Source organism: Struthio camelus, chromosome 4 (genome assembly GCF_040807025.1).
Source record: "Struthio camelus isolate bStrCam1 chromosome 4, bStrCam1.hap1, whole genome shotgun sequence".
In the NCBI taxonomy this organism is placed as follows: domain Eukaryota; kingdom Metazoa; phylum Chordata; class Aves; order Struthioniformes; family Struthionidae; genus Struthio; species Struthio camelus.
In genome coordinates this window covers 6,191,380-6,219,353 of record NC_090945.1, presented here as the reverse complement: position 1 = coordinate 6,219,353, position 27,974 = coordinate 6,191,380, and the positions used below count along the sequence as shown (strand labels likewise).

At 49.6% G+C, this 27,974-nt stretch overlaps 1 protein-coding gene across 2 annotated transcripts; it reads left to right on the top strand.

Moving 5' to 3' along the window:
- The first annotated feature begins 541 nt into the window (after positions 1-541).
- LOC104152084 (interleukin-8) lies at positions 542-27,974 on the top strand. Of its 2 annotated transcripts, XM_009687252.2 has the most exons (5): positions 542-875; positions 4,941-5,208; positions 25,600-25,729; positions 26,943-27,026; positions 27,518-27,968. In XM_009687252.2, the coding sequence occupies exons 2-5, from the start codon at positions 5,196-5,198 to the stop codon at positions 27,528-27,530; spliced, it is 240 nt and encodes a 79-aa protein (XP_009685547.1). In that variant the 5' UTR covers positions 542-875; positions 4,941-5,195; the 3' UTR covers positions 27,531-27,968. The 2 variants fall into 2 exon arrangements, with proteins under 2 accessions (XP_009685547.1, XP_068797296.1); XM_068941195.1 differs by lacking the exons at positions 542-875; positions 4,941-5,208 and adding an exon at positions 18,574-25,351 and having other exon boundaries at positions 27,518-27,974.

The following is a 27,974-nucleotide window of genomic DNA, read 5'->3' as shown; positions in this document are numbered from 1 at the left end:
CTTCCTCTTGTCCATGCTTCAAACCTGACCTTGAGAGGCTGTTTATTAGAAGCATATTTGTGCTATGGAAATTTACCCAGCTGCGTAGAGCCACTTTCCCGTCGGGCTGGAAAACCCTTCCCATCTGCACGCAAAATTTTGCCTGGCGGTTTGCAAGGCAACTAGTTTTGTGCGAAAGAAGTGGCACGTCCCTGGGCTGCTGCCCCTCTCGGTGTTGCAGACGTCAAGCTCAGTCCTGCGGTGTCAGCTCGGCTAGGAAACAGTGAAAGGGCTGGATTAGTCCTGGTGTTACTGGATCACCGCATCCCCTCAACAACCCCCAGGATTCACTGTGTATGGAGAAACTGCGCCGAGAAGGGGAGGTTGGTAGCAAGAGTGATTTGCCGTTGCAGCAGTTCATGTGAGGGCACAAGGCACGGGTACAAGGCACATTCACAGGAGTCCTTAACTCTGTTCAGCCTAGCTAGCCTTGCCTTTGTGCTTCCTCGTATCGCGTAAGCACCTAACTCAGCCTGGCAGATCACTGGTCTGCTCCTGCACTAACGTGGGCTGTGTCGAAATCGCAGTGCTTGCTGTTAAAGGAGAGCTTTCTCACGGCTGCAGTCTTGAAGCCACCCAGCCAAGACGTGTTCCCATGGCCCGCTCTTGCTTGTTGTGACTGTTGTGCACTGTGTGGATGTAATACCTAGCTGCAGGAGCTCGGTGGTTTCCCGGTGGCACTAATCTGCTTGGCTCCCAATGCTGGCTTTCCCCAAGCTGTGTAGAAGATAAAGCAGCTGTATGACGTTTTGAGTCAGGAAGAAAACTCCTCCAAGTCCTTTTTAAGGACCTCCCCTGCCTCACAGGCTTAGTGTTAGCCAAAGCTCTCACATGAGGTAAGTTCTGATGCATTTAGTTGTCTTCTACAGGCCTCTACGACTTCTGCCTATCTCCTACCAGCAGTGTCCCCCCCACCCCACCCCCCGACAGCAACCATACAAAGCTACACAGAGGCCTGCTTCCAAAGTGCACTTTGTGGCATGTAGGCTCCTGCTGTTTCCTTGGGAGCGAGAGGGAGCAAGAAGAGGGGAACTAGCCTTGTCGTAAATGCAGCAAAGGAACCAGCCCTCTTAAAGAGCAGTTTCTTTTGTGACAAAAGCCGTGTTTCAAGTTAAGACAGCTTTGTGATAGCAAAGTCTTTCCTCTCCCAAAGAAAGGGAAAATTAGCTGTGCTAACATTCTCCTGATAAGATGCGTGCCTGTTATATATTAACTCCTTGAAGAATGCTGCTTAAGTACAACTGTTAAAATTCCTAGCAGAGGAGATCTACAGGAGCTACCAGGGTGCAAAACAGGAGTGGCATTTTTCCACCCGTGTGCAAAGAGCGGGATTTTCCCAGTAGCTGAACACCTCCAGCTGCCATTGCTTTTCGGAGTGGAAGAGATTCATGAGCTCTGAAACTCCAGGTCTTGTACGTCCTAGGGTTAGGCCAGAGGGAAAACTCTGGATACAAAATACCTGATCAACACCTGAGTTTTGCAAATGCTTACATGAGTAAGTTCTTATCTTAGTAGCAGGTTTCTAAAAAAACAAGCAAGCAAGCAACGCTGTCCCACGTTACTGTGGACTGAATTACAACAAAGGCAGAATACTCCCGAACTGCAGGAAGTCTGAAATTCAAATCTGCCCTTTGAGACTGGGCCAGTCTTTTCATTTCCATTTCAGAGGAGAAAACAGCCCGCAGTAGACTGAGCTGGGAGTAACTTGCCAGACCTAGTGTATTAGCAATAAGTTTTGAGTGAATAGATATCAGCAAAGATCACAAAGTATAAGATGGAGTATATCTGTATTTTACCATTTTATCTTCAGTCACAAGCACTTTCAGAACTGACTAGAGGTGCTGATTTTCTTAGTTTTGTGTGTCTGTGCAGAAAAGGGAGGGGTATCCAAACTACAGCACAATTTTCAGAACACGAGAGCTTAGCAGAAACTATTTCCATTGCCATATCAGTGCCAAATAAGGAGTACTAGATACTGGACATCAAATATTAGACTCTTTATCATTAAAGGACTGAAAATATGTTATTCTGAGAAGCACAGAAGAAGTTTAAAGGGTGCTGCTAGACTCTGATTTATGTACCGTTTGGCATGCTGCCAAGCCCATCCTTGCAACACTGAGACAACCCTCTCTGCTACCAGGCTGTGCCAGCACACTCCACTTCCACGGTGTCCAATACGCTAGCATCCGGTTTCCAAAACCCTCACCTAACAAAACACTACGTCACTTGAGCCGCACAAGCCCAGTTAATACCCACGTGGAGCAGCCTTGAGTCCGGCCTCCAGCTCTGCACTTTGCATTGGTGCAGTTAGTTTTGCGAAGGAGGTCAGTTGTCCTACGTTGCAACAGACTCTGCAATGTCTAATGCAAATAGTTCTGCTAGTTGGTTTTCCTTTTCCATTCACCTCAACTGTTATTTTCTCCTGTTTGACTCTAGTACAGTATTTCTTCCTCATCTCATTTTAAACATATTGCCTTCACTGGTCTTCATCAGCTAAGGTCTTACTTAAGCAACAACCCCTATTTTGATTTATAGCAGCCCATAGGGGATATGCAAATCAAAAGTGTTCCCCTTTCCCCCCCCCCCCCACTTCTGGCACAAGTAAGGCCTGGAAATCTCTTGGGCATTAGGCAATGGGTTTAGATATGCATCTTGAAAGGTACCTGACCATGATTACTTGTCTGAACCTCCTGATGTCATTGCGCCATGTCCTCAGGACAATTTCTGTCTCTACCAGCAGTTTAAAACTCTCAGGATGTCTTAAGTGGTTAAGGGCAGCAATGTTTTCTTCTTGTCCAATGAAGAGAGACAACAGTGAGATGGGAAGAAGAACTTAGTGTTTTAGTACCTTCCAGGAGTTGCAAAATTCTTGGAGGAATTATTGCCTCTCTCCCAGGCTGTTCACTCACAGGCTCCCAGTGAAATTGCAGCTGATAGCTGGGAAAGATCCAGTCCCATGTTAACCAGGGGCCTTGCAAGCCCTGTCTTCAAAGCACAATTGACTAACTCAGACCCAGCCATTTGGCAAAGCCAAGCCAGGTCCTTATTCACCTCTGAATATAATCCATTCACCTCTGCAAAGAGATGGGCAGGCAAGGCCTGCTGGGCCAATGATTGTAGAACGAAGCACTGAGTGACAGCTGTTACGACCCTATACAAGAGCCTCCTTAGGGGGGACGTGGAAAAGGGAAGTCATTAAGCCATCCCGTTTGTTAAAATTCAAAAGAGGGAGGGGGCAGTTTACTACATAAAAAGGGGGCTGTGGCTGTCTGCAATTTTTGCATGATGGGGGCTGCTTTGGGGGGAAGGCTGAGCTGGAAATGGAGAGACCCAAGACAAAGGTTAGAGGAAACAGCACTCTACTTCTTTCCTGTATTTGAAGCTGATAGGAAATTGCAGAAAAATGCTTTCACGAAGGAAAACGTACTAGAGAAGAGATTGTAGGATGATAATAGATGTTGAGGGAAATGATTTCTGAGCTGACTTCCCACTGACTCTCTAGGGGATGGAGGGCTTGATGGAAAACAGCCTCTTCTCTCGGGGTTCAGCTTCATTAGCATCAACAGAAATGAAACTTCCACAGATGAAAATAGCCTGCAAGGGGGAAAAAGAACCTACCTGATAGATAAATCATCTAGGACAGGGGGGTTTTAAAGTGCAGTCCGCAGGACACTTACTGCTTAATAAGCCTCTACATGCAGCCCAAAAAGGAATTTTTTCATTTTTTTATTTTATTTTTTTTAACTGTGGCATTGTATTTATCTGGGGTATCATGCTGTGGATGAATGTTATGTGATGCAAGCCCGATAGCCCACAGATGGAGTGAGTGTCTGTGAACATGACTAATGCTGCAGTAGGGCTGTCCGGCCTAGACCTTCCTCAAGTTTCCTTTAGGCATGAGCGCTATCTGTACTATGCAAAATAGGGCTTTCGGAGATGAGGGGAAAAATGAATTTCTTACAAGTCATATGCTCTCTCCTGCGTTTTTGTTAGCTTTCGCAGGAATTAGGCTTCAAAACCAAAAAGGAAGTACTAAAAGGCAATTAGATTTTTCAGTTCTTAATGTCAGTACTAATCAATTATTTGAACTCTAGCTCTATTTCTTCTCCCTTTATTGTAGGGCTGTTCTGGGTAGCCTGCCACAAAATGGCTGGGATAGTGAGGCGCTACCTCTTTTGCAATCTAGAGCCTCTTAACTATGGGCAGGGAAAAGCAAGCTCAGGGCTGCATGTGTTGAAATCCTAACAGCTGAGAGAAATCTGGCTGCAGAGCCCCTTCAGCCCTCAGGGCTGCATAAAATGGGTCAGTGTGCAGGCTGGATGAAAGGAGAGAGGAGAACTCGTTAGTTCTGGATTTTTTTGTTTCTTTGAGCACAAATTTAATGTTGAACTACTTCCTCCCTTGAGGGATTGACGTGCTAAAAAGCCGTGCTACAAAGAGGGGACAGAATAGCAATTCGAAGAACGGCAGAACCTAAATGAAAGGGAATCTGTGTCTCTGAAAGCAACAGTGATTTACTGAGACATTTGGAGATTTCTGGGAATGTGTTCCCACTTCCGTACTGCTTTATGGAAGCAACTTCCTGCAGGATGAAGAAAACTTGTCATGCATTTCTGTCATGCTGCTTGCAGAGTTGCTCTAGTGTCCTGCCCTTGCCCTTTGCTGGAAGGGTGAAGTATAATACTGCTGTCCTAGTGTTTGGGCCCGTGTGCTGAAACTTATGTTAGAGGAAAAACCACACGTTCCCCTCGCAGGTCATGCACTTCTGCAAACAAATGCACCACTCAGAGCTTGTGAAATTTAGGCTTGGAAATGACTGCACAGAAGGGATGATGCGGGCCTGGAGGGAAGCAGTCGGGGAGGAAAATGTCATTAGCTTGCCTCTGTCTTTCTCTCATTAGCTCAAGTCATCCTCCCCGCTTGTTGTCAAGTGCCCAGGCAGCTGAGGAGGCACCAAAGCAAGCCTCCATCTCACTTGCCTTCCCTGACCCCCACGTTGAAGTGCCATCAGCCACTGACAGCCTAGCAAATCCTAGCAGAGCCCAAACGTAGGGACTGTCGTCACAGCGAGCGCCCTGCTGACTGCGAGAAAGCTGGCTGCTGTGTTTCTTAGCAGAGAGAAGCCTCTGGAAACAGCTGCAAAACAAGGTCTGCACATGGAAAATACAGGTATTTACTGACTTTCTTGCTTCTTTTATGGCTATTGATTGGAGTTAGACTTTGATATTTAAGTGCATAGAGAAAGGGAAAAGCGCACAATTTTTCTAATGCTGATCCAAGTAGTTTCTGCAGGTGTTGCCTATTTAATCTGAATAAGAGTTTCCTTACTAATAAGAGTACACCTTCATCCCCATCTCCTCTCCGATGCAAGTAGAAGTCTCCACCTGACCCCACAGTGGGTAGCTTGTGGGCAGGCTTGTCTTAGAGGTGAAAGGAACTGGATTAAGAAGGGAATGAGTGGAGGAAGGAGCAGAAGCCACTACCTCTCAGGGAACGGCCAGACAGTGCTGAAGCTCATGTAGACAGTGTAGACCTTGGGCCTCTCCAGTTATGACCCCAACAGGCTTTTTGACCTTCTGGCTCCAAGGTCCCTATGAAGTGCAGGGACCTCTTCACCCCCACACCATAAGGGATTCCCAGATGAAGTATGACCATTTCAAGGGCTTGAAACTTTACCCCATTAAAACAAGAACCCACAAACTCGACCTGCTCCTTTAAGAAGTTCTAAACTTTCCAAAGGTGGATACTCGCTTGCCAGAGTTGACAGAGAGCCAGGGAGTAACATGCTACCAGCTGAGGTGTCAGCACCTGAAACTAAGAGCTGGGAAACACAGGAGGCAGGGTCAGATGCTTACGAACTGAAGGACAAGTCCTGAAACAAAGGACTTTTGCTAGGTTTGTCACTCAGAACTTAAAAACCCAACCAAACCAGCAAAGTGGGTTTAGGTTCCCTTCAGGTAGCATGCCTGCAAGTTATCTCTCTTCGAGGACACAGCAGTTCACACAGTACAGCACTGAAGTGTTGTGCACTGACACACCGCTATCGCCAGGTCCTAGCAGACGTGCCATTGCCTCTTCACAAACAACCCCCCCCTTCTCCCTTCCCCGTTACTTGTCAAGAGCAGAAATAACTTTGAAACTCTAGCTTTTTCAGCCGGATCTCTGGAGCTGAGGCGGACAGGGTAGGAAGGGAGGGGAAAAGGTGTGTTCCTCCCTCTGAGTCATTTCAAAGCACGGGAAGGGCTTGCCCAGGAGAGCTACAGCTGCTCACATGGAGTAATGAGCAGGGTAAAGACTTAGTGCCCTGTAACAGGGCCTACTGCCTTTTTAGGGCACGCCAGGGCCGAGGTTATTTGGACTCTGGAGGAGGACAGAAGGTCTGTATTTGGGAAAACCTGTGCTGTTGTTCTTGCCCTAGGATCCTACTTTCTGCCGTACAAAACTTCCCCTTAATGTCTTTGAACCAACCTGTCTCTTTTTCAGTGAAAATTATGCCTACACGGAGGGTTAACAGAGGTTTTTACTTCCATTTTGCCTACTCGTAATTTGAAGCAACTTCACAAGCATGCTAATATTGCTGCTGAAAACATTAAGTTCTCAAAACCCACAGTGATGGGTATAAAGCTGCTGGCAGGTCCTAGGCGCCTTCCAGAGCAAAAAGGGGAAAGGAAATTTGGCTCTTTGTTACTGATTCTGGAAGAAACAGCTTCCTGCTTGCCTGTCAAAACGCAAATGAATTCAAAAGAGCCCATTTCCTTTAGAGTACAATGAGGTAGCCATCATTTCAGAAAAAGCTACCGTACCTCGCTAGCAAATGAGACTTTGAAGAGCAGGAATGTCATTAATAGCAAATAAATTCACTCTGGCCCAAAGGAAGACCTAAAAGGTTCTGTCTCTTCCTGTGAAGTGTTGCAATAAGACTCTGCAGAGAAGGTAGAAATTCCTGTAGAGCATTTGCAATGAGACGTAGGGAAGGATGCCTTTGACACTGTAGCAGTAAGTTTGGGGTTCTAAAATGGCACAGGACTGCTGTTTTCCTTAAGCCAGTGGAAGCTGGAGAAAAATTGCCATGTAGATCTGTGATTTGCGCGTCCCAAGTCTTACACTGCTGCCCTAACAGGGAAGGGGGTTGAGCAAAGTTTGAGCTCCTGTTGCAGAAGTTCAGGGGAGATTGAGCAAATACACCAGGTGACAGGCTCACACCCAGCATTTGAAGGACTTTGTCACCTACGCTGTTGGAGAGGTGCGTATCCCATGACTGCCACTGCATGGGCCGTATCACACAGCAAGGGAGAAAAAGCCTGAACAGTTTCATACGTCCTTCAGAGATCACATGTTGGAGAGGGGCCTCCTGGCATCTCCCGGGCTTGCTTATACAGAAGCAGGTGTGCGGTGGGCTTCTGAGGTGACCCTGAAATGCAAGTGTTTGTTTTTGGTTGCAAGTGGCACGCAGCAACTGCCCCTCGGAAAAAAGGCCCTTCCGTAGGTGTGGTGGAAATGCAGGCTCCCGCCTTGTGGGTTAGGCCGAGGTTAGGCAGGATGGTGACTAACACTAGGAGAGGCTGGTGGAGGAAGGTGCGAGTATGTCACTATTCATGTGAACACCCTGATCCTGGAGCTGTTCAGAAACTGCCTGTGGACCTGAAAACTGAGCAGCACAAGGAAATATCAGCTGGGCAGGACAAATAGCTGTGGCCTTATCTGCGCGGAGGTGGGATCAGTGACAGCCTCTGTCTGCAGCTGTCTGACAGCTTGGGAGCATGACACAGATTTGTAATAGACTCACGCCTTCACCTTCATTTGTCCCTGCCTAAAGGAGAGGGGAGGAACGAGGCCGGGCAGGTCTTCCTGTCCAGGGTTTGGTAGCTGGCCATTTGAGAGGACGTTTCAGGGGAGGCCAACAAGGAAGCATGCGTTGGCCAGTACAGTCAAAACAGCTCACCTTGTAGCTGTGCAAGAGCTGGAATAGAGACTGTGGCTTTGTGCACATCACGTAAAGGTACTGCAGCAGTGGAAGCAGGATGCGGCAGCCTTTGGGGTCTCCATACATGAAACACTGAAGACACATGGAACAGCCCTCCTATTTCTACTTATTCCTTCCCATCTCTACTTATTCCACTAGACATCTCCTAGGGTACACGTACATCCAAGGATGTTTGTTCATGGGGTACAGTACTCACCTCTTAACTTGTAGCAGCACCAAGACAGCATGTGAAACCATGAGCTGATCTGCCTCCAGGAAAAAAAGGCAAACTCTTACCCCTTGCTTTAAACCTGGCTTTTCGTTAGGCATGTAACATCTGGACAAATGCATAATGCAGTCAGTGAGACCTTCCCCACCAGCCTTGGCTTCCTGCTTTGGCTCCCAAATGTTCCTGCCAGTGAGGAAGGCTGCTCAGCCTGTCTTCCCGCTCACGAAAGCTACTGTCCTCGGGACAGACTGCTTTGGAGAGTCTGCTGGTGATGGAGCTGTCCTTATGAGTGCTCTGCCACCGGTTTCTCTCCTGCTGGGACAAAACGCAGTCCCAGCATGTCACTGGCTGATGGTGGGGCAGGCTGGGGGCTGAGACACAGCCAAGGCACCCTGCGGCCTTTGACATAGGGGACACTTCCAAGGGATACTTCTCGTTTAGCCAAGGAGAGGCGCTCTTGGATGCAATCCTAGGGCTGTTACCGGAAGGAATCCTTGGAGCGGCCAAAACATTCAGACGGCATTTAGCGCCGTGACCTTTGAACGCTTCCACGGGCTTATTCAACTGGAGTGTAGAAATCACTTTGGGTGAGGCAAGGCTCAGTGTGAATCTGTTATGAATCACGCTGTTGTGATGTTGTCCACTGGATTACGTGGTCTCCCAACCCCATGCACTTGAGTTCTGGGTGGTTAAACGCAGTTTGCTTCAACGTGACAAATGAAACATTTGGGAGTGTCCATTACAGTTGTCTACAACTGCTAGGTGAGCGCTGAAGCAGATAAGGCTTACTGTGCAGTAGGCTTAGTGTTGTTAAACTATTAGTCTGTTTGGGCTTTTGTTTCCAAACTCCTAAAAATCCCAGCTGTTGAGGAGGTTCTCTGCACAGCAATGCGTTTTATCCACGGAGGTAGCTGAATGCCCTCTAGTGCGTTTTCCTTCCCTGTCACTGACTGAGAGGAATTCCCCTCCAGCTCAAAAGATAGAGACTTATGCCAGCTAACAGGAAAAACCAGGCACCAACGTGTTTTGGGCAACTAGCTGTAAGATAAGTTGGTTTTACCAACCGGTACCTGGGCCTGAATACCTCCTGGGTGATGCTCTGCACAGACCGGGAGGATAACACTACCTGTCTCCCGTATTGCCCTCCCCTGCAGACGGGAGAGCACTATGCAGGAGTAAAGAGCAACCCTGAACCTGCCCAGAAATGAGAGTCTTGTGTATATATGCTTAGATATCACAGGGGGGTTTGGTTCACGTTCTAACTGAGCTGTGTAATTTGCTCAGTAAATTTATAGCTATATCCCTTGCTCAGTACTGACCGACACAAAACAAAGATGTACTGTACAAAAGCTATCGGCTCGTGATCTGCCATGTCCATCAGCTGTGTTTTGTACTGCATAAGGGCAAATCTCGGTAAGTGCTGGGGAATGGAGGAGTTCAGAGTAACCAGCAGTTGTTTCTTATAAGGTGCATGGGCATAGCTAGGCTTTAGGATAGGAGTACCGCTCCTGAGCTCCTCTCTCCTTTATCTTGCCTCTCCAGAAATCTTACGCTGCAGGCTTGAGACTACATTACTTTACACACTATATTACTACTACTACTACAGTAGATCAGCATGCAACATTGTACTGAGGGAAGCTTATCTTTTGGGGGCAGCGCTGCCTTTCAAGCAAAAACCCATGAGAAATTTGGAATTAAGTTCACCTTGAGCTCCCTTAAACTTCGGTCCTGCTGTTGCCCCTCTTTGGGATTCAAGAAGCCAACGATCCCCAATGTACACTTTCCCTGCGCTTAAACACAAGTGCAATGAGATGCCATGCTCCAACAATCAAAGCAGGCAGCCTGCTCTCTGGCTCTCCAGCTGCTCCCAGTGGGAAGCCTCAGCCGTTGTAATATTTATCTGCTTTTATATGCTGCACACTGGTTTTTATGAAACTAACGGTCTCCAGCTGTTTCCAGGTGTGCAGCTGGACGGTAACACTCACTCATGTCTCAGCCTATGACTATTTAACCTGAAGGTTTTCCAGCTGGCGACACAGCTAATACAGATACACGTTCTGAATAGGCATTGCACCTAGACGAGCATCTTCATGCTTTCAGCGAAACTGTAGGTGTTTTCGTAAGAAGTCTCTCTGGATATGGGAAAACAGCACTGATCCTTTCCTAGCTGGTGGTCCTTTTAATGCTGGCTTGCTTATAGTGTCAAGTATTGCAGCATAGTTCAGCAGCAGGAGGTCTTTACAGTATGTCTTCCTCAGCCACGCAGGTTGTAGTTGGGACATGTAGCTAGGTTAATAGTCTTTCAGGTTGTGAGCACAAAAGATGCGTGTTTTGGTGAGCTCAGAAATAACCCTGGTATTTTAGGCTGCTTGCAAACTCCCGCAGACTTGCTGCAGCAGGCACACCCGCTAATGTTTCCAAAAGTATTTGCAAAGAAGGGCCCTGTAGTCTCTGTAAAGGAAAGCCCAGGTCCTGGAAGCCTGAAGCAGAGCAGGATACAATATATTCAGCGTGTCAGACTAAGAAGTGGACATCTCCACCTGGTTCTGCTCGGAGGCATCTTTCATAAGGTAGGATCAAACGTCAGCATGATCATCCGTAAGCCCGCTGTGCTCAGTATGCAGAATAACACTTGTTCTTGAGGATGATGCCAGGTTTTGAAGAGCAGTACAAAAGCTTTTCACTTGCATATTGCCTGCTGCCCCCCCCCCCCCCCCTTATGTGTTTTGAATCACAGGAGTACTTTGCCTACACGGCAATGCACAGCCTCGGTTTGTTCATCCCAGCTTGCTTTCACTCCCTGTAACATCTCGGAGCTATGATCAGAGGATGCGTTGAGGGTGGTGAAGCTGTTCGGTGGTGTCCCTTTCCTGCTGCCATCTTCTGAACGCACGGTGAAAGCTCTCTCCGTCCCTGACCAGGCTCGGGAGGCAATTTCCTGCTGTGTCCAACGATGGCTCTGCAGCAGGCACAGTGCTAACGACTCCATTTCTGGTGGCCAGCTCTCCAGTCTCCTCTTGCCACCCACAGACGATCATGCTCAGTGCTTAGTCCTCTAGCAAATGTCCTATTTCTCCAGGGCAAAAAGCTGGCTACAGGCTATTTTCCTTTCGTGCCCTGTTTCATCACACTGTAGTCTTCAGCCAGTCCCACAGCAGCGCAAGGGAAGGAAGGCATTTTGCCTACATCTGTTTCTCATCATCTTTCCTGCTCCATGTAGCAGTCTTCCTCGATCCTCTCCCAGAGGGAAGTCCCTTGACATTGCTGCAGGGTCTGTGGGGTCCAACAGGCATTTCTAGATTTCCAGGATGCCTCTGTGCCTCTCCCCACCCAAAAACCTACCCTGACCCGTGCTTTGCTGCAAAGCATCAAGACGAGCCAGTTCCACAGGCTGCCGCTGCTCTTGCTTGAGAACTAAGTCAAGAGCTCTAGCCTGCAAGTTGTTAAAAAGCAAGGCTTTCTCCTCTGCCCTCTCTCTTTCTTCTCCAGGCCCAAATTTCCCTTCTGCATTGCCGCATTGCAATGGACACAGTCCCTTGGTGCCGTTGAGCCGCTTTACCCTTCCCTACCCATTCCCCCTGCGCTCACGCAGGACATATCCATGCTCTGTTCGGATGGCACTGGCAAAAGCCTGCGTCAATTTGCTGCGATCACTCACGGAAATGACAGACTGGGAAAAGCTTTAAAGCCGGCAGTTCAGAAATATTTCTGAAAGTGGCCTCTCTAAGCAGTCAGCAGAAAAGTCCTCCGTGATGAGAGCGCTCCCTTGTAGCACCTAAAAACAGGTTACCACCTGAACTCTACAGTCAGTTCACTTTGGCTGTGACCTCCTGGCTCCGACCCAGCCACTTCTGTACATCCCCGACTGTATGAAAGTCACACCTTTGAGGCCATTTTCCCTTGTTTCAGTATTGCACTGGTGGTGTTGAGCCGTCATCTGCAGCACTGGTGTCTGCCGCTCTCTAGTGGTGCCGAGTCCGCAGCCTCCCCCGAGCCCTGCTACATGCCAGCTTTTCGCACAGGGCTGTCACAAACGCTGCACATCAGCAAATCATGGAAAGGGCATGGGGGAAGTCCCAGTGTGCGTCTGTGTGTACATCCCCTCCTCTCCGGCCATCTGCCGCTGGCCGCTGACGACTTTTTGGGCTGTGTATCTCGCGCAGCGCAGCCGTTCTTAGGGTCTTTCCTCAAAGCAGGTGAAATGCATTCACCTAAGAAGGACAAAATATTCTGGATACTGGTACATGCGTTCCACATACTTTTTAGCTAAAATAGCTCTGCGTTAAGAACAGAGTGATGGAGCAAAACAATAAATATGGCTCTGAAACTGAAGGATGAGAAGATTTTATTTCCCCTTATATACTTCTTGAATCGCTGCTTTGCTGTACACGAATCTCATGGAGTCATTGCAAAATGAAAACACAGCTGGTGCCTTTTCTGCAGAACTCGCTTCTGCCCTTGCGGGTCTAAATGCTGCATCTGTGTGATGGTGGGCGTTGAAGATGTTCCCCAGGCCCATGTTCCAAGGGAGGAGTAAAGTCCCTCGCTTTGTTATGCTAACATGTTATGCGGGGGAAATCTTTCCCAGGGCTTAGCTGGTATGCCGCCTCCAGCTTCTGCGCAACCAGAGCGGCCCTGTGCAATACCCCCTCACCATTTCCAGTTTCTTCAGCTCTGCGGTGCTACGACCCCCATCAGCAGAGGGGAGGGTGTTGGGGAGAGCCAGTTTTCCAGGGTATGCGCAAGAAGGGTTTTCAGTTGTCCTGTAGCCTGTTGTCAAATGGCATGCTGAAGTATGGACCCTCCAAACGCCTGAGCGGTCGTAGCGGCTCCTAACTCAGTCCCAGGGAACGTGTACATCAAGGAGAAGGGGCATAACATGATGTGAGTTACCATTTCTTGATTATTGTGCCATGTAAAAACGATGCTACGGCTTCAGAGGCAAAGATGGAATATAAGCAGCAACTCACTGGAATCAGATGCGTCAAGAAGACCAAACAGCCCTCCGAGAAAGAAAACAAAAATTTAATTCAGACCAATCTGCTAGCAAATAGTAATCCTCGCCTAAATAAAAACTACAAATCCTAAAAACAACTCAGAACTCGATTTGAGTACAAATCGCATTTGTCTGATCTCAGAACAAGGTGCAACAGATGATCTGATTTTACTGGAAAATGGACTTTAATACAGGACCTTAATCAGATAAATTTGTGAGGACTCAGCTTGGTTCATGTCATAGTACTCCTCATCGGTGTGATTTCTTCTCTAATTTGGAGCACAAATGTTATAGTCGTTTGGCAGTTTTGCTTTTTATGTTGCTGTTTGAACAAGGAAAAACAGACCCTACAACAAATGAAAAATTTCTGTATTTATGTCAAAGTAGTTGACGTGTTGAAGTATCCAGATTTTTTGCAGGGTATTGTTTCTATTTTTCTTCCAAGCCATCTGTTAATCTATAATGAGGACCAACAGACTGAGGAAGGGAAGAGGCTGTGTCCTGACAAATCCAGGTGCAGGAAGGGTGGGAATTCAATATACATATGACCCACACAGTGTATTTAGCAGGAGAAAAGGATAAAGTATATATTTAAAGAGAGGGAAGACGTTTCCCTCGGGTATCAGCTATGTTAAGGAGATCTCCTTTGTCAGACTTTCAGAGACACTCTGAAAGAGACGCTCAGTTTTAGTTAGAAACTGGTGAGACTTAATATTTCTCTGTATCAATTTTGTATTTTTCTGTTTTCCCAATTTCACGCTCGCAGGCTGCAGCTTGGGGGGCTTTAACCCAATGCAGAAGGGCTGTGCTCAAGTTATTGTCTGGTCTGGCGTGCAGCGTTCGTTTGCTGGTGTTCTGGCTTGCTGCTCACTTTGGATAAAAAATGGACAGGTTCAAGTAACTGGACAGCAGGGTCACTTATCTAATAAAGGTATTCCCAGACATCTTTTTCCTTTCTGGGCTCTAGAAAATCACCTGAGCAAGAATCAGTGTAGGCAGAAGATTTATTTCAAACGACTTTCAGCATGCAGGTCATTTATAGAGATAACCACCACTTTTTTTTTTTTCCTTTCTTTCTTTCTTTCTTTTTTTTTTTTTTCCTTCCCACTCAGCCGCTACTGAATCCCTTTTTACTGGTTATGAAACTTCCCTGCTCACCTCCATTGCTCAGCAGATACTGCATTTCTTTCTGCTCTCTATCAGTCAACCTGTAGATAAGCTTTTAACTTCATAATGACTCTGTTAGCATCTTCATTGTGCAGCACCCGGTGCATTCCACCACAAATCCACACCAGACCCTGGATGTCCTGTGCGTAAGAAAGAGCTAGGAGGACAGCAACTCTTCCAGCTACGTGCTAGTGTTCACACAGTGTCTGAGGCACAAACAACCCTCCTGAGCAAGATAGGATGAGGACGGGGGCTGTAATGTCACCTTCACATCACATCAGGGCATTGTGGGTCTAAAGTGCTCCCTTTTTCAGAAAATGCAGATTATCATGACAGCATCAGCCGCACGTGTGTTTCAGCCTGCAAAGCGCAGGCACGGCCGCTGGGAAGCGCACGCTTCTGAAAGGCATTTGTTACGCTCTGGCTGACCGTAGGCCTGTTTCCCTCTTTGTTTTGAAGGACTGACTAGTTTCTTGGGCTCCTTCCAAGCTTTTGACCTGTCAAGGCCAAAGGCAGCTGCCTTATTTCTATTTCTTATACAAGCGTTGGAAGGAGGAGGCATTCATCTTTGGCATTGGTTTGAAATAGAGTTAACTGTAGGTCACAACCCAAAATGCAAAGCCATTGTGTTTCTAAGTAGGTTTTTAAAGTCACTCTTGGATCATTTTTAAGCTGTTGTGGTAGTCAGCTTATTTAAAAGCACTTAGAGCCAGTAGGACGGACCCCTCGTAGCCCAACGCGTTGCTGCGCTGCATAAGGCACGGCATTGTCTCCCACGTGGACAGACATCTGTGTTTACTCCTAGTAAACATCTCAATTCTCTATGGACTGGGTCCTGCAGAAATTAGGCAAAGCCACATGGGGAAGGCATTGGGTTCCTCTGTGTTTGCATAAATTTCTGAAGTGGGAATGAGCCTCAAAGAAACCAGAATATGCGTTATGCAACGCTCTTCATTGAGCAACCTGTAAAGCTGCTCAGCTGTAGAGCCAGGATCAGCAGTGTGAGACCTTTACCACAAACTCATAATTTTCCCCCATGCGATCACCATGTCCTTGGTCTTGCTGTCAGTTTTTTTTTTGTTTTGTTTTTTGTTTTTTTTTTACAACTGGTCACTTTGCCTCTCCCCAGAAGCTCATCCAGTCCTGTGTACACCGCGGACTTTTCTTTCCGCAGTCTGTAATAGTAATGCCTTTTCCTTCCTGATCTAGGAATGTATTTGTGTACAAACGTGGGATTAACATGGCAATTGTGAAGAGGACTAGCTGAATTCTCATGCGGTGGTGTGGCAAATAGCAGCGTTAATTTGTTGTAGTACTTATGCCATTATCTGGTTTACTAATGCCTCCCCTCCATGTCTTCTGCTGTATCCAGGGGACAGGCGACATTGCGGGTCCTCTTCTCTCCCTTCCCCCAAGGTGACATCATCCTGAGTGAGTAGACACGCTGGGGCTTGCTGTGATGTGGCAATTTGGGCTGAAATGATCTTAGGGTGTGTTAGTGTTTCAGTTTGGATTACAAGGGGTTTTTTTGGAATCAAATGTCCCCAGCGTGCTCGCTTGCTCCATCATGTGGGGCAGTCCTCAAGAGCATGAACCCAGTTCCTTTCCAGTGAAACCAAACCAGAAGAGGACACTCTTAACAACTGTTCAGTCCACAGGGCCAGACTAGGATTAGTCTAGAATAAAATCAGAAAGCCCTTGACATGTGTATGGAGCCTGGGTGTCCAGTCCTCAGATGGGTGAATGCTCTGCAGGTCTGCTCGAGCTGGTCCACAGTACTTGCTGATGTAGACAGGCCTGCAACAGTCCTGTCTGACCTTAAAGAAAGAAATCGCTGGGTAAAAGGAGATGCTGAAAGGAGTATGGGAGCAGGAGAAAAAGGAGAACAGTAATGAATCCTTTCTGGAGCACTGGGGAAATGAACTGTGAGGAACCACTTGCTGCAGGAGTCATTTTGAAGCCTCCCCTGAAGACCAAAACGCTTGGAAAAACTATGCCAATAACCTGGCAGTGTTAAATTAAGCACTTGTCAGAGTCTTTTTTTGAGCTGGAGATAAAGTAGGGAACCCCCCTGTGGCCGTGATTTAAGTTCATATGTCCAAAAATAGCGAGAGAAGTTAATCGGAACATCTCTCTTCTGAGGGCTGGAACCAAGTTGAGAAGCTTTCCTGCTTGGTAAGATCAGACTGCTTGCTCCATCCACCTTAAATATTAACCTGGTTGGATAAAAATCTTTTTTTTTTTTTCTTTTTCTCAATTTTCCTTTTGTGCTTGGCGGGCAGGGGCAGGAAGCTTTAAACTGTGGATGGAAAATCTTTATCATGCAACAAAACCTCAAGCCAAGCGATGCTCTACTCTGTGCTTGCGAGCAGCAGTCACCTGAGCTGCAAAAAGGCAGGGTGAGAAAGGAAGGGGAAATACACAAACAGCGTCAGAGACGGTCGGGATCCAACCCCAGGCTGTGCCCTGTAACTTTTCAGGTTTATCAGTTGTCCGGGTGTGTTTTGTAAGCGAGAATGAAGATAAAAGCTGAGGAAAGATCAAAGCAGGCTTCATGGTTTCTATGGGTTTATGCTTCTTGGTTTCACTTTCCGGTATCCTTCTGAGTTTCTCCTCTCTGTGCGCGCTGGCCTTTCATCCCCGTTTTTTTGCTCTGCAAATGAACGGGCTGTGGGTGAGGACTGGCCGAACTTCCTTCCCCCAGAGTCACGGCTTCTGAACTTGGCCAACCTTTCCCCACCCAAACCTGAAGCGACGCCGGATTGTTTTAGCTGCAAGACAGCCCTTTCAGTATCGATTCTCTGGGCTGCTGAGACGTAAACCTCTTGCAGAAGTTCGGCTCCAGTTTCTCCTTCTTCGGCTCAAGTAGCTGCACTGGCTCAGCAGCACGCGCGAGGCCTTGGCACCTGAAGTGCTGATTCAGGGATGCCGGGGCCGAAATACTGGTAGAGAAGGGGCTTTCCAGGGGTGCGAGGGCTGCTTGTCTCCCCAAAGACACTTGTATTGCACCAAGGCAGTTCCTTTTCTGTGGTGACCTGGATTTCCCCTCCTTACCATGCGCGTTTGTATGCGCTGCTAGAGGACGGGCGCTGTGAGCGTGCTTTTTTTAACGACTTCTGTAGTGATTTGTGGGCAAAATGTGGGGAAAGGAAAGCATCTTCCCCGAGGAGAAGAGGTGAGGCGACGCCTGACCGAAAGAGGTGTAGCCTCCCACCCCTCGCAGTCCCCTGTCACCCTCCACAGCCCAACCCTTTGGCAGGGATTAACCCTGGCAGCCGGACGTACGTGGTGGTCAGCCAACACTCGTCTGCCTGTCCGCAGCTGGGACCATCGCTGGTGCCCCGGTGGAGCCCAGTGGGCAGGGAGCTGGCTCCGGTCCCGTTCGTGAAGCGTGAGGGGGTTTATGTTGTGCTTGTGAGTTTGTCCTCTGCACAGTTGGCGAACTTTTCGAGTATAGTGACTAAACCTAGCGTTGCTCAGTCAGACTGGAAATGCCAAGCTGGTGCAAGCAGCAGATCTGTAAATACCGCTTTGAACAGGTGGCAAACAGCAGAGATAAATGTCATATGTGCTATGATAATCAACCTCAGATAGTCCGGGAAGAGGTGACATTTGTAGGGAAAGGAGTCACTAACATACATGTGAAGCAACGATGTGCCATTAGACGTTGGGAAGGCTTTCTCTTGTGGTTGAGGAAGCTTGTACCAAGGTAGAAAGAGAGAGATGTTGCTTTTCTTTAGACGCGCTACTGTATTGGTTGACGTAGCCAGTATAAAATGGGTCAAAATAGTGTTTGGCTGTACCAGAAATTATAGCTGTGGGTTATTCTGCAAACCAGACAGAGACAGCTTGTTAACTACTGACTTCAACTAAGATGGAAACAGCTAAGACTAGGGGGAAAAAGTACTGCTCTAACCAAACCTGCCTGTTTCTGGCTGCGTTTACCAAGACTTCAGCCTCTGAGGAGGAGGAGAGGAGATCTTGCCCAATTGTCCTTGGGAGGCCGCTGGTAAATCTAAGTGTTTACCTAAATAAGATGCCCAAATTGGATGTAGTTCAGCTCTAACAATGAAAGGTACCTTTGTGAGGCTGCTCTCACCAGCATGGAGGGGGGATGCGCTGCTATATTCTGCATGCTATATTCTGCATTCGTTCTCTTTCTGGTCCTCGTGACTCTTTTGGGACCTCTTTTCTCCTCATCGTGGGCAGAAGGGGTCCAAGCCTGAAAGCTCGAATGGCTTCCTCTGAATCTCAGCAGTCCCCTGGGTCTAACTTGTCTTTCCTGCCAATCGTCCGGCTAGTGGCGCGGTTGCTCTGGTACCACCTGATGCGAGAGATGGCTAAAACCTTGAGGTGCCATGACAACCTGCTTGATACCCACCAGCCCCTGGGGGCTTGGCTGGATCCTCTGCACCAGGAGGGTGATGTAACCCTGCCCTCAATTTAGCTTCTTCTCTCTAGCACCTGTTGCGCAGGTCTTCTCAAGTGCCGGAGCATCCTCGCCCATGTTACAGCATCCTCTTTCTATCCCAGGGAAAAGCGTCGTGGGTTGCAGCAGCTGCGATCGAGTTTGGTGGAAACTTCCCAAATATGCTGCCGAGGTGCAGACTAGATCTTTCTGGGGGAGTTTCCTGGAGCACGTTTTAGTCTAGCCGGTGTCATTAGACTTGGACCACTCCATTGCTGGTCCAAGACCAAAGTGCTAAAAGCAGTAGATCTTGTGGAGTACATCACATTGACGTTCCCTTTCCCTACGGCAGCGCTGGTCTCCGCTTTCCGATGCCCTCTACCAAACGTGCGGCAAGCGCAGCCAGGCCATGTCCGCCGGTGTGTCTCATTTATAACGCCCGGGCTTGCACTTCATTGGCTCTCTCCCTGGAGCGGCCTGACTTTGTTGCGGCTCATCGCAAGCTTGCTCCGACACCAGGCTGTCAGCGTCACGCGACCCTCCCCTATGCAAATAGCTAACGGTGCCCCCAGGCACCTGCAGCGTCTAGACTGGTTCCTTCATGTGCCCCTGCATGCAAATGGGCAGGGGGAAAGTTTGGGGGGTGTCTCTCCAGCACGTTTTTCTACTAGCAAGCGCAAATTGAGCGCAGAGCAAGACTACAGCAGCCTGGGGGCTTTCTGCTGCCCTTGCTTGGTGCTGTTTGTCTCTCTGGGCAGAGACTCCTCGTCCTTCCTCCTTATCCTTTCTCTTTTAAACAGCCCTCTTCTTGTTTGTGTCCCCTTTCTTTAGCCCTCAAATAGATCCATGCCAAATGCTCCATTTGTACTTTTAAAGTTGCACATAGTTTTAAGTGGGTTTTTCATCTGCTTGTAGGGATGAAGAGCGTAAGTATGATTACACCACCAGAATGAGATCTTTTCTCCATGCCGTCTCACTGGCAAGTCCACGTGCCTTCCCTCTAAGAAAATAAGTGACAGTTAGTTTGGTAGGTGGCCTGAATGACCTCATTTTGGACTGATTTTGCTCAGCTTTCTCTAATTCTGGTGCTCTCATGTTTAAATTTCATGTCTATATCTGGACTTTGAGGCAGTAATTTCAGTCTGTTTTGCATCTGGGTACAAATAAAACTCCGGGGCCGAATTTTGGCTGAGCTGGAAAGCACCGACGCGTGGCCTTGGGGACTCATGCATTCGGTTGTTGGCTTCAGAGGAAGATTTCTAGATTTGAAATGATGGTTTGTGCCACGGTACTGGTATGGCGAGCCTTTTCCCCCTTGCACGCCTGCCGACCTAGGGGCAGGCAGCCTGGGGGTGCCTGTCAGAGGGCGTCGGGCCAGGCCACGAACGCTCAGGTTTGTCCAATTCCAGTCCAGTGCCACCGATGGGGGCGGTGTTTCTTTTCCCCAGGGCTGTACTGTTCTGTCAGTGTTATTTTTCCGGAGGTTTGGGTCTGTGATTTTTCTGCTTCAGGCTTTGATACCTGCTAGGGCAGAAATAGATTTTTAACAGCTCCAGACAGGGGTTGGTCAACGCTTACATCCTTCCTTTGGAGTGACGGGGGCAAAAACTTACCCAGGCGGTGGCCTTGGACCGTGGCTCAGAGCACCAGGTTTTTATCTCTCCAAAATATGATGCAAAGCCCACTGGGGATGGTGGGCATAGATCAGCTGAGTCCTCTGCAATGTCCTTATTATTCTAAACACGATAGACGGAGTTGAAAGGCATGTGGATCGTTGTTAGCTGAAACCCTTCAACTTGCCACTGGCCCAGTGCAGTAAGTGAAAAAGCAGCTGGAAAAAGAAAGCTGAAGTTGAAATGGCGTGCCCTGAAGAAAAGAAGGCCGGGTGCATACATGAGCTATTCTTATTAAAATGCAACCGAAAGAGGGGGCATCAGGGAAGACACAGGTTAGTTGGGAAAGTGTTTTAGAGCCACCGGAGGCACGAGATGATGTGAGGACATCCCAGCTAGGACTGGAGGGAGACAGTGGAAGGAGCCCAGGGCTGGAAATCGGGCACCGTATGAAACGGACGGGCCCTCTTTTTCCACAATAACAGCAAATAAGCTCAGTGATCAGATCCCATGTGCTCCTGAAGAGGTTTTCACATACTGCTGAAGTGGGTAGCACCGAGGTAGGCGTGCGTGAAGCTCACTCTCAGGTTTCAGCAGAAGGTATCTTTATATCTATCTCTGCAGCAGATGATGTACCGCAAACCACAGCAGCGGCAATTCACTGCAGTTGGGGATTTTTGGTTCGTATTTTTTTTGTTGTTGTTGTTTTTTCTCTTTTCAAACAGTTTTGATCTCTCAGCCAAAGGCATGCTGGGTGATTTGTGGAGAAAGGAGAGAGGTGCACCAAAAGTTCACTTTCACTCGCGACCAACTAATAGTTTCGGTATGGCCAAGACACTCCAAGCTGGTGTTGCCGCATTTACTGCGGACATGTTCAACGCAACCTCTTATGAATCCTTCTGCACTATTGTATTGAGGGCCCAGATCCTCTCTGAAGGGCAGGAGAGCCAGCATCTCCGCAGCATTGACGCCAGGGTTGGGTTTCTGTCCATCGCCGTCCGACATTGCGAATGCCTGGCGTAGTTTGCTTCTCCCGAAGGGCTTAACTCGGATCATTTTTTCCTCATCTCCAAAATTGCTGTTACAGACCGAGTTCTTGCTCCGTCTTTGACTTGTATGTTTGGAAACGCTGTGACAGCTTTTTCACTCTCATCTCTCAGAGGGGGCTCAGGCACGTAGCATCTCTAGTCTCCCTCTGCCAAAAAGTATGAACTTTCTTTTCCTTTCCATATGGGCTCGCCTGACTCCCCTCTCATTTCTCATCATCTGTTTTTGCAGTGTCTTTGAGGCGACCTTGCTGAACTAGCCTGAGGCCTTCTACAGCTTTACAACACTAAATGGCATGTTTTTAAGCTGTTTAATGGCTACAGGAGTGCAGCAAAGCCGCACAGCAGAGCACTTGTTGCTTGCCATGCTCTCGTCCTCTGGGAGGTATTTGCACCACGTTCCTACAGGCCTCCAGTTGAGGTACCATAGGAGGGACTTCCAGAGGATCCAGTGGAGAACAAGGTCAAATAGAAAATAACGAAACCCCAAAGCGACTCAAATCACAAGCTCTTTGTGACAACCAATTGACTCCAGTATCGCTTAGGCTCGCCCCGTGCCTTAACTCTCGCAGCTCAGATGTGGAGCGGGGTGAGAAGAGATTGCTATTCCAGCATGCTTCGCCATCTTGCCTGCAACGATACAGCTGCTGCGGTAAGTACATGAGCTGCTAGATCATTTTTAACATGTTTCAGCTGACGATAGCACGCACAAATCCACAGATCAATATACGAGGGCCCCTCTGCTGAATTACTGGCATCCAGGAAGTGGTTAGCTTAAATATAGTCTTAGGGTAGATCCTCACCCTGCTTTTTCCTTTTTGGAATTACCACTCGGCATGCAGAAATGTTAGCCACTAGAAATGACTGTACGCTTTTCCTTCCTGAGAAAACACCACGACATTTATTGGTATAGTCATACACCAAAAACATCGCTATCAAAACCACTTTAAAACCTGGGATTACGATATCTCCGTCAAGTTCTCTTTCTCGCCGTGTCCACATCCAGTTCACCTTTCCTTCTCAAAGCTGAACCTTTTAAGAGCTTCAGGGCCAGCTAGTCAAACGGGCGTATTCTGGTGTGATACCGTGGGGATTCAACAGGTCACCCTGCGTACCAGGGGAAATCCAAGCACGTCACTTCAGTAACTGAACAAGAACTGGGCTGCGCTATGAAAATCCGTGTTTAGATATGAATCAATAGGACGCGTCTGGGAAGGAACCACTAGTTGCGCTCAGTTTCTCTTTGTAGCCATGCAGGCAATGATGGCCATGCAACGCCCCAGCAGAAATCAGAGCTGGCTTATTCTTGGCATGCAAAGCAAGGCCCCACACAAATCGGCCTCTGACAGATATATATACCTATATTTTTTTTCCCCCAGAAAAAAGGGGCACCGATCATATAGCTAGAAAAACATAAGAAGCGATGTCCACATACTAGCTGGGTGCCCATCGTACATCTTCCTGTTAATGAACGCTAAAGGATTTGGACAGATGTGCTGAGAGGGTGTTAAGCATTCCCTGATTTCACCGAGGTTGATCTAATAAAAAATTAGATCAACTGCACCAAGGTTGCAGTTGTTTTGCTTCCCAGAATAAAATTTCCAGAAGCTGCACATCCTGGGGCAGGGTGAGAGACACCCTTAGTCACTCCTGCTGGGTCAGATGATGCTGCAATGATGGGTTGCTTCCTTGCAGCCCCTGGGGATGAGCACGTTATTTTGTCCCGCTTCTGGTGTTCAGAGGGCAGATGCTGCCCAGGCCCCTCTGCACCACGCACACCTTCCCCCGGACCAGTTGTGAGGAGGAGACCCTCCTGACCTCTCCAAGAAATGCCTGGGTTTCATCCCCGCTACAGCATGAAGGGATGTCCTGCCTAATAGCATCACTGGAGCCAAAACCTGCTGTTTGGTTTCGCTGGAAGAGGCCCGCTCAACTTCTGGGCCGTCTCTGGATGTTGTCATCCCTTCACCCTTGTCGTGGACAGGCCCTAAGGTACGAAATCCTCAGGAGCGGCCAAGGACGGGCAGCATCCTGCAGCAAGTGGGACACATCGCCTGGGTCCTCTGCAGTGCTGGGCAGGGAATGGTCTCCCAGCGTTTTGGAGACTTTGCTGTGAAAAGACCCCAACCCAGCAAAACCACATGAAACTGTCGTAGGATCAGGCCCTTTTAATAACGCTCTGCAAGGAACCTGAAAACTGAAAGCATCGAACAAAATCCAGCTTTCACGCCAGCTCCTTTCCCACTGACAGTGTCCCAACGACTTGCTGCTCTGGGAATAGCTAATGGAAAACCTCGCTGGGCTCGCCAGGACCCTGAGGTATGGGGAGTTAAAGGCCTGCTTGCCCGTTTTTGACCTTGATTTCTTGGATGCAAAATTGAGACTTTACGAGATCGACGCCCCACCTTGGAGAAGAACAAGTCCCTCTATGGACTTGTGGAAGACTTTCTTTTCTTAATTCACCGTCGCGTTACTATATAAAATGCCGACATGATTTGAAAGCTCTGAATTACAAACGTTATTACACAACCACATCGTCTTTCTGCCACCCTCTTCCTTCCTCCTCCACTTTGCTCCCGCAGCCGCACGTCCCCTTCCCCTTCCCCTTTCCCTTCCCGGCTGGTGGCTTTGCCTTGCCCTGGGCAGCCCCAGCCCTGGGACTCTCGCCAGGCTGCAAAAGGGCCTTGAATGTCCTCCATCGGAGCCACCAAAAATGTCGCTATTATGGGGCTGACCCCAAAGGTCAGCAAGCAACTTGCACGCACGGTCGCCGGTTACCTGCAATGGCTTAAGTGCAACATCCCGTGTCAATACCTACAGTCAGCCCCCAGTGGCTTGACCTTTATTTTCCTTAACAGTAAAGAAATGTAGTAGTGCCTCGAGCTCAGCTTGGGCGGGGGGCAGAAATTTAAGTCAAATGAACCTGATAGCAGCGTCCATGGGCCGCCGGGGCTGCTCGCGCGCCCGAATGGGAGTTTGCTCCCGTGCGTTGACGGAGGGCGGTCCGAGCGCGACGCGACGAGACGTCCTCGGGGACAACGCGGGGCTCGGGCTGCTCTCGGGCCGAGCGCCCGCGCTGCAGCCCGACGGCTCAAGTCGCGCCCTCGGCAGCCCCGCCGCCCTCCCCTGGAAATTTTCACGCTGGCGAAGTGAAGGAGCGGACCTGCGGGGCCTGAGGAAGAGGCTCCCTTTAGCTGGCGATGCCGCGCTGGCAAACGTCTTACGTTTTTACCGGGCGCTTGGCTGGCGCGGCGCAGCGCTGGGTCTGAAGGGTCTGACCGCGGGCGTGTAGCCGAGACCTTTCATTTATTTTTTCCACTGAGCCTTTTTGCTGATGTAAGAGATGGCGAAAATAGCACAGGGAATTATACCCCGCTAAAGAAATATGTAAATATCTGAATGCTTAAAAAAACAAAAAACCCCGACCCCTGTTTACCCGGGGTTTAGGCTCTGATTTTCTTTTGGGTTCTTTTTGTGGTGGGTGAGTAAATATTGCAGGGGACAAAAGGGCGACGTTGCTTGCACGGACCCGGTTATTGAGAAGGGCAGCGGGGCCGGGGGAAAACGCCGCGGGGAATCCAAGCAGCGAACTCATCCCGCCGCCGACTCGCGGCGGTAACGTCGCGGATTTGCCGCGCCAACGCCGCCGCTGGGGGCGTCCCCGAAGTGAAGTCATTGCCTTTCACGCTCCGCTTCTCGGCTGTGACGGCTCGGGTTTGAAGCTGCCTGGGCCGGCACGCGAAACCTCCCCGAATAAATAGGAGCCTCCCTCCGACCGGCTCCTCAGAGCGGCTCCGGGCACCAAATTGCGGCAAGGATGGGAGCGGGTCGCCCCACGCTCGCCTGCCTCCTGCTGCTGCTGCTGCTGGCGTCGCGCTCGGCCCGCGCAGGTGAGCTCCCGGCGGGCCGGAGGCAGGGAATAAACGTCGGCTGGCGGGGTCAGCACGAACTGGCTGCTGACCCGAGGGTTTCTTATAAGGGTAGGGTGCAGAAATAGCGGCAGCGCTAGCTGTTTCGTACGCTGGCCCCTAAAACGGTTTTTAAAAAAAAAAAAAAAAGCACCAGGGAGGGAGGGTTGCTGTGTCGCCAGCGGGTTGCTGCATCTCTAACCGCCGCTGTCGCCTTCTCTCTTTCCCAGCCATCCTGGAAATGAACGGAAACCTGAGCTGCAGGTGCGTAAAGACAACTTCAGACTACATCAGCCCAAAGCGGTACGAAAGCATTGAGATCAGGCCGGTGGGGAGCACCTGCAGACGCACAGAAATCATGTAAGTGCTGCCAGGGGCTCGCCGTAGCGTTCGCCGCCGCCGAGGCAGAAAGCTGCTTTCTCCTCCCGCTCCCGCTGAGCAGCAGTGCCAGCGCTCAGCGTTTTCTTCTGCAACCACCGCGCTTCTCCACTTCCTTTTTTTTTTATATATATATATATATATATATGTGTGTGTGTGTATGTGTGTGTGTATATATATATATATATATATATATATATATATATATAAAATAGCCTAGAATCTGTTTTAAAAGCTGGCAATCTCAGCCACGCTCAGGGTTTGGGGGCTGAGAAACCCGAGGCCGGCTCTGACGAAGAACGCGCCTGGGCGCCGACCCACCTGGGCCCCACCACAGGAAGCGGAGCTGGAGCGGGAGCTGGTTCAGCCAAGGCGGGGGCAAGGCACCGCGATAGCCACCACCTCCGTTTCACAGGCAACTTCCTTCGGGAAGTTGCAGTAACCCGCTGATTTTGTGCTTTTTGGACTCGGGAGCAGAAGGTTGACGCTGGGCCCGGGGAGCACGCTGGTGGCATTTTCAGCCTGCCCGGACCCAGTAAACGCTGCACATCTCCCAGCTCCTTTAGTCCATCGAACATTACGGCCCAGAAGCGAGGTGTTGACAATGTAAATAAATCTTTCAAGTAGGGGAAAGCGTGGTTTCTGAATAGTGGCGTTCACAGCCTGGAGGAAGTGCCTCCTCAGACATCTAGGTAGAAGGAGCCACAACCAAGACCTGCTTTTTCCCTATCGATATACAGCGCTGCTGAGAGCGCACAGCGTTTCGGTGCAAGCTGCGCTCTTGTTCTGTCTTGACTAAGGCAGCATGTTAAATGAAAGCGTGAGATTTATTTACCCGCTCAGCATCAATTTGCTTTTGCCTTCTGCCACACGTTTTCACCGTCCCGTTGATTGCGATGGCCGCGTCGCTCCTGTCAGGCCTTTGCCAACAGCGTCGTGCGTGTAAACCTGCAGAGAAAACCGCCTCTGGGCGGCAGCCTCTGGGCTTCGAGGGTGGTCTCTGCTGGGCGCGGAAACGTGTGGCGTCTTGGTTTTTCCCCTTTCCTGACTGTCCTGTTGCCTCCCTCTGCCAGCAGCTTTCTGTGGCCCCCCCGAGCCGGCAAGAGAAAGCTGTTTTCTCGCAGGTCCGCTCTGGTTGCTCAGGTCCCTGCCTTTGGAGGGAGCGTAACGGTCACAAACTCTGCTTGTCTTTCAGAATTAAATTAAAAACCTTCTCAAAGGTGTGTGTGAATCCCGAGGCCCTTTGGGTAAAGAAGCTACTGAAACGTATTGCTAGCACGTAAGTGTTTTTAACCAAGTCCTTTGGCTCGGGTGGAAGGTCCCTGGGCAGCATCTCACCATGTCCACCGGCCTGGGACAAGGGCTCTCCTGGGGCTGGGACCTTCTCCGGGGCCACCTCCGCTGGGGGACCGGCCTCGAGGCAGAGGGATTTGAGCCTCCCCCGCCCGCGGGTCAGGCTCTCCCCTGCTCCTGCCCGGTGCTGCACCTATGAAAATACAGCAGAAAAAACCACACCGGGGGCAGGAGCAGGGTTTGGCTGTAGCGAGTGCTCACCAGGGAAAACTTCCCCCCCTTTGGCACGCGGAGGCGTTTCCCAGGTTTCTGGGGATGCCGGCTCTGTTGTAGCGGAGGGGTGGCCGGGAGACGTCCCAACGGGGGACACCTGTCCCAAGGAAAGCGCGGCGACTTCCCCCGGTCCGCTCAGGAGCTTCCTCCCCCAGGGCCCACGTTTGCGCCTTCACGCGTTTCCCCTCCTTCTGCTTTTCGCAGGAAGAAAAAATGAGTTTCCTGCTGAGGAAGTCGCTGTTCAGAGCCTCGAGACGGATGCGCAGCCGTGAAAACCTGCTCCTCACTTTGCCGTCGCTTCCCCCCCACACTTCCCCGAAGCCCGAGCCCCCGGGGCCGGCCCCCCCACCGCCCGCTGCTTGGCCGGCCGGCTGCGCGGAGGGAGCTCGAAGCCCCCGCAGCCCTTCCGTCGGTGTGTTCTCCCCGGCGCGCGGTAGCGGAGCGGCGTGAGCGCCAGCCCCCCCCGTTGGTTCACCTGGAGCGCGTTCTCTCGCGAGGGCTGTTCCCTGGGACGGGTTTCCGACTCCGCCGGCGCAACGCGCTCGCCGACACACTGCGTGTCTTACTTTTCGTTACGTGCCGCTGTGTGTTCTGTCCTGGAAGCTCAAGTCGAATAAAATTTGGGGTGTTTTTTTTTTTTTTTTTTTTAACCCCTCTCAGA